We start from the raw sequence: 11,789 nt of genomic DNA, 5'->3' as shown, positions 1-11,789 counted from the left end.
AAAGTAATATGGTACTGGACAAAATGAGAGCTTCCAGAGAACATTTATGGTAAGTCATATAAATGGGCATATAAATGTAGTGCTATCTGATGGCTACCTAGCTGTGTAATATTACTGACCAGGTTCAAAGTCCCTCCCATCAAGGCTTGGCATGGTCTCCTGGACCTCAGCCAGTATGTGGGAAGACGGAATAATGGAGGAATGCCTCTTATACACCTTAGAGCTCTGCTGTGATAGGATAGTGAGACATGACATAGAAAAGGACAGGAAACAAAAGGGAAGGAGACAGAGACAAACAGAGAAACATTAGCCCTTCATTGCTTTTAACAATATCCCGATTTATGATGAATGGAAAGGAAATTTGATCTGAGAAATCCTAGCACTATTAACACCGCTGGTGTGAGACAGATGCTGCCTTGACCATGGCCTTGTTTGTTTATAGTAATGATACCAAGGTACCAACACTTAATCTGGCAACAATATATCGATATATAATTATCACACATATAAAAGAGAGTAACAATTTTTTTTCATCATGGAATATCTCCTCCATGATCAGAAATGATAAAAGCCCATGCAATGACCCGCTCCCCTCACCTCCTTGATGTCTCCCAGGGACTTTGAGTGCCTGCTCAGCTGCCGCTCCTTCTCCTGTGTGACTCGGGTGTCAGGCTGGCCATCGACCGTCGTGGGCGAGGTGCCTGGCAGTGGACTGAGGGGTGTGTCGAAGATCATCTGGTAGTGTCTGATCAGCAGCTCCACAATGAGGGCCTGGTAAGGGTAATCCACCAGGGAAGAAAGAGAGACCTCGGCGTCTGTCTGTCTCGGCTTGATCAGCGTCGGGCCAAAAATGATGCCCAGGTTGCTGGCTGTCATCTTATTCTCGTCCGACCTCTCTGTCACCCTGAAGAAGAGACAAGGATAGAAATGCTATAGACTAGGGGTGTGCGATATGGATCAAATAAAATTCTGTATCACAATATATCTTAAATGAAATACCCTGACATCAACACTGCAACGTTGTTGGCATGACTACTAGTGCATTCATGAGGCATTTTTGATAAACAATCATTGGGAACATGGACAAGATGACCAAGCAGGTATAGGCAAATAGCAGAACAGCCAGAATAGTTTTCTGTTCAGAAAATTACATTGCTTTACTGTAATGCAGCCTTTAAAACCAGGAGAGAGAAATCAGTCAGTCAGAAACTATGAAGGCCACTAAGGAGGAAAAATGACATTTTCAAGCTTTATAGCAAACTTACATTGCAATGTTAACTGTAAAAAAGTGAGTACTTGTGTCCTGCCATTACATTTTATTCTAATCTTAAAATCACTTCACTGATTAAGCCTGAAATATCTGTACCTTGATCTCCTCCTCTGTATCAAAACTGAACAACATAACTGCAGGTCTGATCTCTTTGACTGTCAATCCTCTCCTCTATATCAAACTATTAGTGGTTCAATTTGGAAAAACCATCCTTTTTTCAGTTCTCTTCACTGGTGGGGCAGAAGGGATTATATACTTATTTATAACAATAGCTAAATTTTTCCATTCCTGAAAAAATGTTTATTTGTGTTATCAAGCTTCAGTGAACTTTCAGACAAAGGTCACAGCCCTAGTATTAAGGGTAGCCAGTCAGAAACAGCAGTTATTTGCATACTCTAGAATTATTTATAAAAAATAAAAATAAGAATGGATTTAGTTGGATAAGGTTGACTAATTATGTACTGAGGTTTGTATGTTCATATGTTCTGTTGTCGCCCTCCCATACCGGTGCAGATGCTCTATGAGGAACTGCAGGGTCTTGTAATGAGCCAGTGGGAGCTGTCTCAGCAGGTCCTTGATCTTGAACAGGACTCTGTTGAGCTCCACGCTGACCTGGGCTGGGGTCAAGGGGGTGGGACTGAGCCGTGACGCCTCGACTTCCTCCACGATGATACTTTGGCTCTCCTTGGCCAAACCAATGAAGTCGTTGTAATAGCGGAACAGGATGAGTGGCTCTGGGAGCTGCCAAAGAAAAATAATGAGGGGGAAAAAAAATCAAACAAGAAAGTTAATAATGAACCAGGACAACCAAAACATGAAGACAAATAAACAAGCGGGACGGGATTAGAAAGGAAGAGATAAGCAACTGAGAGGAGAGGGGGTGGGGAGTATGTATCAAAAATAAACAATGACAAATAAACATTACTGTGCTAGTATGTGCCGCGCAGGGCACACTTAACTACCTCATGGCCATATTGGCTGTTAGAAACTTGCTTTGTTAAAGACTTTTCTGTCCCAGTAAAACACACAAAATGATATATTTTTGATTTTTATTCTATTTTTACTCAGTAAGGCACTTTGTTTTACATTTGTTTGTATGAAAAGTGCTATACAAATAGCATTTAATTTGTGGCGACAGCCCACCTGTCTCAGGTAGAGTTTCAGGACATTGCTGATGTCGTGTGGATAAAGGTCAGAAAGCTCCACCAGATCCTTGCCATTTTCAAATGCCTGGCACAACTTCTCCACCCGTGACTTGGCACCATTCACTCGGTAGATACCCTTCACAGCACAGAAACAAAGAGTAGTTAACATCGAAAAAATTAGATAAAGATTAAACCTGAATCGTCCCTGTGGGATCTTTCACATGCCAGTGACTGCAGCTGCAAAACAGTAGCAGGATACACCAAGGAAAAGCTAAATATAGCATACAGGAACATAGCAAAAGGGCTTACAGAAGCATGCAAACTAGACAAGCATGTTAGATAGATTTTTGGTAAAGCCAAAGACACTGGGATGGAGAGGGGGGGCACTAGCACTAACACTACACCTTTTTCATAGCAGCCATTTTGACACAAAATAGCAGGGTAAACATGGGAGTTACTAATAATAAGATTAATCAAGGTTCTGTTCTGTTTAGATCAAATAAAAGAGTTTCTGCTTTTGTTCATGATGGCTGACTGGAAAGACTCTGCAACACTTAAATGGACCAGAGCCTTAATTAATGTGAATATTAACACCTGTGTTTACCTGCTATTCATGTCAGAATGGTTGCTGTGAAAAAACTGGTTTAAACAGACCACCTCATTGGGATGGAGCATTTAAATATGACATGAATAAATACCTTAATGTTGAGCGCTCGATTCTCGATTTCGGATGTACACTTCCTTATGATAAAGGGGATCCCATCTGCACTGTTCTTAGCTGCCTGGGTGAAGTCAATGCCAAAGAGATGTAGCCTCCCTTGGAGCTTTTTATGACCGCACTGGATGGCCAGGGTCTCCAGACATTTCTTATGACAGGCCAACGAACACTGTGGAGACACAATGATACATGGAAGAAGCTGTTTTGGCCCCTGTTGGTGAACATGCTCACTGCTGTAGTGGCAAAACTGACACGATACAGCAGAGAAAAAACTGAACATAAGCACAATACAATCAAAAATCAAAAAATTAAAAAAGACACGTAAATGCAGGGTTATATAAACATATGCTGCCAACGGTTTCAGCACATATGTGTAGACTGAACAGGTGAGACATATGGGGAAGCTGCACGTATGGGGAAGCATACATGGATTTATTTGCTAAATTAAGGCATTAAGACATGAACATTTCACCTCTCACAGATCTGAACTATGAGCAAAAATTATTTTAGCTGCAGTTTTTAGTTTATTAGATATTAGACTCTTTGGTTTAATAGTGATTATTAAAATGCCACATAGATTGTACAAAGTGCATGAAAATCACTACCATCCTTTCCCATTCTCCATCAGTGAGACAATATGCTAATTTTGTCTTTTCATTTCTTTTCTCTTGGCTTTATTTCACTGAGCTTTTTGAGTGATTAGGTCTTTAAAGGTTGACATACTTGTATTAAACTCTACTCTATTTAGTATTAATTTAAGCTTAAGCATGCACATGGCTCAAACTTTATGTGGCTAAGTATAAGTGCAAGTAAAAGAATAAGAGAAAGTAAAACCAACAATACTATCCTATTTTCTTGTTGAAACTGAGATACACAGCATTTGCCTTTTTTTCTGCTTTATTTTCCATCTGCACCTCAACTAAGAATATGTCAATACACTCATTTTATGTTTGCATCAAAAAACAGAATAATTTAATTTTTAAGGGGAGGGGGTGAATTACATTGTATTCAAGACCCTCAAAGACAAGGACAGGTCATGAAGGCTTTAAGTCTAGAAACTGATAATAAAAATGCATTCCTTGGACAGTTTCCATTACACAGGGGAACTGTACTCTTTTAAGTTGGTTGCACGTGTGTCAACGTGTCTATCAGTGTTACATAACCCTGCAGAAATACCACAAGCTAACCCTTCCATAAAGTAACTGTTTTGCCATTGTCTTGCTCAGTGTGCCTAATAAATATGGAATGAAACTGGATCTTAAATAAGCAGAGAGGGAAAGAGAACACTGGGGTGAAGGAGGGATTGGAACGACTCCTCAGAAGACGAACAAAAGGTCTTTAGTTTCCACTGCCCATTACCCTGACTGAGACTAATTGGTGGATTTGGTCTCTGAGGAGGGCTTATGGCCAGTTTCAACTTTTCCATTTATTCAAGTTTTTTTTTTTTTTTTTTTTGAGGAGTGGAGATGGAGTCTTTGTCTCTTGTTTTTGTTTGATTTCTGCTGACCAAGAATGATAAAGAAGCCATTGTGAAACTTGGCTAATGTTCATCTTCAATATGTAATGAATGAGGAAAAAAAAAAAAAAACGCTGATCTTACCTCCTCGCACTCTGCTCCATGAAATACCACCAGACCGTCACACTCGCGGCATTTGGAGGGAGCCCGCAGCTTCCGCAGCTTGTGAGTTTGGGCCGCCTTGGACATCTGAGTGTTTCTGAAGGGTCCTGGAGAGCTGGCTGTCTCTATCACCATCTCGCTTAAACCTGGAGAGGAAAACAAGAGAGAAGTGAATTTGGTTATTATTAGATTTAGACCAAATTTGAGTGTTATGGCCAAACCCAATACCAATATTTTTATATTTAAGCTGCTTATAGCAAGTACTTTGTGGTGTGCTCCAAAAAACAGATTTTTTTACACTCCGCACTGTTTACATGACTTTTTTTTTTCTGCCAGGTGAAGTAGCATTTAGACCAGAGCTAAAAAAAACCTATAGGCTGTATGTGACCCACAAGACTGTTTGATCTGGCAATTCACAAATACAAAAAAGCACCTCAAAATGCTATGGACAGCATTTATTTTTTTCTGAATTAAAAAAACAACAAAACAGCAGACAAACTTGTCCTTCAGGGGTGGTCCCTCCCAGCTGTATGCCTGTCATGAAGAAAACAGACTAGACGCCGAAACTGGCACTTCAAATCATGAGCTGCAAAAGCTCTGTGCCGCATGATGCACACATGCATCATGGCGACTGTCAAGAAAGGGTAACTAGACGTGGAAAGTCATGCTTTCCGAGAGAAATGGACAAACCGTTATTTTTTTGTTGAAGTAAAATTCAAGCCAGTGTGTCTAGTTTGTGGAGATGTGCTTGCAGTGATGAAAAAGTCCAATCTCAAGCGCTTTAACAGCTGGAAATATACTGAACTGGATGAGTTGCAAGGACAAATGCTTTTGCATAAAGTTAACACTCTTCGACTGACTTTGGTGGAAGCTGAACTTGATGGAGTCATCATGTGATGAGCCCTTCAAGTCAAGCGTCCAAACCATTTAATGACGACTGGGGCTGTATCGGACTCATGGTTTCCACAATCAACTCAAGGTTGGCCTTTCAGCAAGACGAGTCGACTCTTCACCCCTCCCCCAGTGTTGACCATGCGATATTTGCACAGAGATGGAAACAAAGACAATGAAACACAAAAGGATGGAACCACAAAACAACCAACTGAAATATTAAAGATCAGACATGCACATAGGGGCTGATGTGTGAAGAATTAAAATAGCTTGGTGAGCAAGCGTGTGCACACTGCAGACTCTCAAATCAATATGGGACTCTGTTGGCTATTAAATGGTCAAAATCTGTTTCCACAGGAGCTCCAGAACACTGCCAGCTTCAAGCTCTCCACTGAGAGCCAGACTGATGAAACTCTCTCGGGTATGTTAGAAGCTCTTAAAGGCAGGGTGAGGCAAGTTTCATGGCAGGTTTTACAGACTTACAAAACAGTAGGAATCTCCATCAGAGGTGGACAACACTGACTGGCCCACATGGCCATCTGATTTTTAACACAAGACCATAATGAGCCTGATATGCCAGTCCAACTCCAGTCAGTTTCACTACAAATGATTAACATTAAAGAACAGTACCAGTCGTGGTGGTCGGCTAACCCTTTATTGGTTTTTCTGGTCACAAAACAAAACCCAAGCATTGCTTAGTTAAACTCTGGTTTAGACTTTGGTTAGCAGAGGATATTTAGTTGAAATTTTAATACATTCTGACAGTCAGAGGAAAAAGATCAATCAAGCAAGCAAGTATAATTAACTGCTGTCTTCCTTCCACAGTGTAATAAACTATAATTGAATTTAATGGATAAACTAAGTTTTGCAGCAGAAAAACAGTGATAGGATACAGCAAAGAAAATTAATTATAATTATGAATACACTAAAAAAATGCAATTGACAATTTTAAATGTTTCAAAAACATTTTAAAAGAAAATACGAGTGAATACAAGTGAAAATATGAGAATAAATGTCGCAACACTATGAGAGTGTGCAAAGAAATAATTAAACTTACGAAAAAAGAAAAGAAAAAAGAAAATATACTAAAACATGAACTGTAGCAGCCATAAGTAGGATTTCATAAAACTATCAAAGTAGATGCAATAAGAAAATACAAGAGAACAGGGCAATATGTAAAATTAGTGTGCATTTGTACAAGTGCTCAATGTGACTCACCATTATCTGAGGGTGAGGGAGGCTCTCTCTCATCCAGGTCGTCTGCAGATGACATGGTGCCGGTGGAGGGCGTTCTGGGTAACCTTCTCTTGAAGTCTCCTGAACAGGACGTCAGGACACACCAGTTAGTCCTCATCTCCAGTCACCAAAAGTGAATTTTGGTCAGTTTTCTTCTTTTCAATCTCATTCAGTCTAAATTACATGCTGGGAATGACAACAACTGAGCTCTGGACTGAGACAAATTTCTGAATTTAAATCCACCAATTGAGAAGGCGTGGCCAACTTCTGCTGTGGAGAACTGAAAACCCTCAGTTGGGGGTTCTAGGTGATTCACACCTGCATTGACTGATCAATGGTTTCTATCACCCCCTTTCAATAACATGATTGATTTCCCTGATAAGCCCTTTAAAGAGGCTAATCAGGGATAAACTATGCTGATTACACTCCCAGGAGTTTAGGGATACTAAGTGCAAGTGGAAATGGAGCCAGTTAAAATGACGTAATTCTTGTTATTTTGGCACATTATAAAAACTAATTACATTGAACAACGGTTTATCTGGAGGTTTTAATACAACCCTCACATGTTCAAAGTCAGGTGAATATTACATCTATTAGCATTTTTGGGAATCAAGGTGCAGTGTAATTATTACGAGAGGAGTAGCTTCTCAGAAAGGCTTCAGATACATATGTAGACATTTCAATAACATTTTTCTTTTGTTACGTCTGGACGTGACTTGCCACATCTTGCTTTAGGACTTGTGACTAGATCTGTATGACATAACACCACATTGTAACGCCTGTGTACTGCATTACAGCAACTGCCTAAATACTTCAGAAGACCAAACCCACTCCAAAGGTACCATGTGAAAATACCATATGTGTTTATGTTCATAAATGACGTTATGTAACGCTCAAAAACTCTGTTGCTAAATGTGTGGATTCTTTCACACTGCAGGCTGATCATCAATCTCACAGGCCCCAGGGCCAGTTAGACAATGCCAGGGAACGCCCCTCCTGTCTATCCTCTGCAAAATGTGGCTGCTTTATCGATGACATAGGGCTGAGTGTCTCAATCTAAGGTCTTGAGGTGAGTGACTGATACCAGATGTTTTGACTCTTTGATAGGTGACAATTGAACTAGACAGGAATTACATGTGTGTATTTTATAGCAGGTAGTGGAATATAATTACGTAAGCACAAAGTAATGGCATGTGAAGAAGTACAGAGGTAATTATCCAAGTAGGGTTTGTTCCAAAGTAAGATAAGGACATCTACTCTTATAAAATCAAAGAACAAATTTAAAACAAATTGAAATACTTTGCAAAGTCCAGCCAGCAAATCCATGGTTAATTAAATTAACTGGATCTTTTTAAGGTAATGAAATGGGTGTCAGTTAGACGTAACTTGGGAAAATTGGGAAGTTAAACTCTTAGACACTTAGGGTGTCTGGCAGGGCTATACCTGGGCTGGCAGTAGGTGAGTCCATGGATCGGGACTCACTGCTCCCTCCGGCACTTTCTGAATCACTGCACATCCCCCCACCTTGAGTGCCTGACGCCCATGGGCGAAAGGGGCCCTGGATCCTAAGTGCTGTGTAAAAAAAAAAAAATAAATAAATAAATAAATATATGGAAGGGCATGACTTTCATGAGAATTATACTATTTTTTGTACCATATATGTCTGATCATATGATAAAGTAAAGTAAAATCTGATCAACTAAAAAAAGACACACAGGGCACAACAGCCATTTGGCACCTATCAACCTTTAGTATTGCTTGCCTATTTACTCTATTCACCCAGATGGGCCCAAAGTTTGCCAAGCCATCAACCAGTTAAGCACCTATTAGCCAAAGATCCCCTGAAAAGACCTGGGTGGATACCAGTTTGCATGCATAAGTAAAACAAAACAAAAGGGATGCAGTCAACAGGAAACAAAGGCAGTTGTCCAAGGTTTCATTTCCTTGATAGCGGCTGTGCTTTTCCCATTTGTGGCGTCAACACCTGCACGTTAAGAAGTGGTTTGAATATAAAAACATATCCTTTCCTGGGTAGTATAAGAATACACAATAATGCATGTTCAAAAAACATTTCCAATCCAACTGGAAATCTCACAATCTTAATAGCTTTGACTGCATTTTAGATCTAGTCCTATGTTGGAGATTAATCATCAGAGATTATATTTCCAACTCTTACTGAAATCTTTTTGATTCAAATTCAAAAGTATACAAAACAGTAAGAACTGCCAAAATAATCCACCTAAGTTCATGAGAAAGGAATCACTAGGGACACAACTGCCTAGAGGATTAATTTCAGGAACCCAATCTTAAGAACCAGCACAGTAACTAGCAGTTTGAATTAATAGCTACCTTACATCTTGTAATTGTGGTACTTAACTTATCTCATCATAGGAAAATAAATATTTGTATATTACAAACTGTAAGAGAACCCAGTGACTGCTGAACTGAACACTGGTGCAAGCTGAGTGATGCCTTTAAACCACACTCCGGTGATCCAGTTCAGTTCAGTTATCATCATTTCTGAATCAATAAAGGGAAAATCCACCCTCAGAGACTCTTGCACTGTTAAATAAAATTTCATGTAAATGCATACAAACACATGTGGGTACACACATATTTGCATGCACACATCTAGGTTTGGCCAGTTAATGAGATGAATAACAAAAACACCATCAAACAAGATTAATTTAAACTGTAAGCCTGTCAGCACTATCTTATTTCAAATAGTGTTGAAGTATTTTAGGATGGGATTTTCCTTAAATTGAAGATCAAATTAATGTTCGCAACATATCTGAAATGCACTGCACGGTACGTCTGTAATATCACTAACGTACTTTGTGCAACTGGAGAAGTCGATTTCCCTTGTGTTCTTTCCAATGTCAAAAGATTGCTTATGTAAAACATATAATCAAAGAACTGCCCTCATTCCCAATTTTATTTTATCTTTATGGCGGTAGGAAGGCCTTGGGATTACAAGATACTTTAGAGCAATGTACAGCTGCCCACCTTGGATGTCCGTGCTGCTGTTGGAGCGCTTCTCTGAGATCTTGCCAGGTCGCGTGTGGACGGGACTATCTGCCTCATCTGCACTGAGGAGGTCAGAAGCCACAGATGCCTGTGACAGGTTACCATGGGCTGAGAGGCTGCCGCTTAGCGAGCGCTTGGTGAAAGGTATCCTGGGGGGTCAAAAAAATGATGGAATGACATTCACTGACAGAGTGGTTTTGACAGTGTAGTTGCTATAGAAGCTACAAGGCTTTGAAAAACAGGTTTTTGAGGGCTGAACTCAAGTGTTTCCCCCCTAAATCTCTTCCTCATCTTAAACTTAGATTAAACCTGGGCTGCCTCCTGAAAGTTGACAAGTTCAAACGTCACTCAGTAGACCTCTCAGATGGTGGAAACAAAGAGGTGTTTTTTTTTTTTTTTGTTTGTTTTTGTTTTTTTAAAAAACAAAATATAATGTAATAGGGAATATAAACACATTGCAAGTTTTAATATCCTTTTGGAACTGAATACTCAATTTGTGGCATTGACAGGCTGATGCTGAGTTGATCACTGCAAAGGGCAGAAAGAGCAGTGGTTAAGAGAAAGAGGGTTTGGGAGAATGAGAGCTCAAATCTGAATCGGCAGAAAATCTGATTACATAGCATCACACTAAAGTAATGCAAAAGATCACCACAAAACATCCAATGATGTTTTGAAAAGGGATAATTGTTGATTTATTGCCTAAAACAGCACTTTGTCTCATCTTCCACATGGAAAAAGTACGTAGTATTTTTATGCTCCATCTCAAACAACACCTTGATATCATTTCACACCTCAAAAAACATGTTTTAATATGTGTGGTCCCATTGAGGCGGGATGAGCCAGGTTTAGGATTTCACAGACTGACACTTCTGAAGATGTTGAGTAACATGGTATCATCACCTCAGTCATACCAATAGAACTGACTTACTACTTACCATTTTTTAAATTAAAAGTTCAATAGCAGAGTGTTTGTTCTAACCCAAAACTGTTGAAAAAAAAATCACCATGATGTTCACAGTGAGGATATTCTATATATTCAAAAGTCAGAATTACTAAATCTACCACTTAATTCAAATTCTTCTCTCCCATTATTTTGTGTTTCTGGCCAGTGTTGAATGGTTAGAAGAAAAACCACACTGTAGAAGGGCAGAGCGAAAATAAATTGCTGTATTCCCATTTATGACCAATCACTCTGGGGACTAGGTTTCATACTAAAAATGACCCTTGTGTTTCTCTGTTGACATTTTTTCAGTGGATCAGTGTCTTTAATTCCTAATGCAGTCTACCTGATCCTCATGTCCAGAAAAAAAAGAATCGACTGAAATTACTGGGTGCCATTTAGTTAATTTGACTAATCCCATCAGCAATGACAGGGCCCTCAAATAATCTTGGAATCATGAGATCGGTCACACTATAACATCAAAGAGAGCAGCTGACTGCAATAAATGATTAACTGACACTAAAAGGCTTGACTGACTGAACTGACTGATACTGAACAGTAATGGTGTTTATTTATCGATTTATTTATTCCATAGTTTGTCAGTGTTCACTTCTAGAATTGTTTGACAAAGTATAATAATGCTGAATAGTCTTTAATAAGGTTAATTAAGAAAACAGCATTCTGAGTACCTCTACATAGTCATATTGGTGTAAAATCCACACAGAAAGGGTCTATTTTCATTCCAGCTCAGAAATTCACTATATTGTCCATCACATGGTAATTTTTAAAATTTTTGATCTATAAATTCAGTACCCATCTCAAAAATCCCATATCAGTATAACAATATATGTAGGTCAGCAGGCTATATTTAACCTTTTGAAGGCCAGTGGGGTGTGTGTGTGTTGTTTTGGCTTCCTTTCCTCTCTCCTGTGCTTCATTCTTCT

General features: G+C 39.3%; 1 protein-coding gene across 4 annotated transcripts in view; it reads right to left on the bottom strand.

Annotated features, from left to right (window-relative positions):
* The window catches only part of arhgap29a (Rho GTPase activating protein 29a), a 45,267-nt gene that overhangs the window by 2,239 nt on the left and 31,239 nt on the right, over positions 1-11,789 (bottom strand). For 3 of the 4 annotated variants that reach the window (XM_030079143.1, XM_030079146.1, XM_030079147.1), the window contains 9 exons: positions 9,885-10,054; positions 8,322-8,450; positions 6,861-6,959; positions 4,734-4,897; positions 3,114-3,302; positions 2,414-2,551; positions 1,776-2,011; positions 598-904; positions 120-228 (listed from right to left, as the gene is read on the bottom strand). In XM_030079143.1, the coding sequence (XP_029935003.1) occupies positions 120-228; positions 598-904; positions 1,776-2,011; positions 2,414-2,551; positions 3,114-3,302; positions 4,734-4,897; positions 6,861-6,959; positions 8,322-8,450; positions 9,885-10,054 (1,541 nt within the window). The remainder of the gene's footprint in view (positions 1-119; positions 229-597; positions 905-1,775; positions 2,012-2,413; positions 2,552-3,113; positions 3,303-4,733; positions 4,898-6,860; positions 6,960-8,321; positions 8,451-9,884; positions 10,055-11,789) is intronic. The other variant, XM_030079144.1, reaches the window with a different exon arrangement.

The sequence above is a fragment of the Myripristis murdjan genome, chromosome 20, assembly GCF_902150065.1.
Source record: "Myripristis murdjan chromosome 20, fMyrMur1.1, whole genome shotgun sequence".
Lineage (NCBI taxonomy): Eukaryota > Metazoa > Chordata > Actinopteri > Holocentriformes > Holocentridae > Myripristis > Myripristis murdjan.
This window is presented reverse-complemented; position numbering and strand designations above follow the sequence as displayed.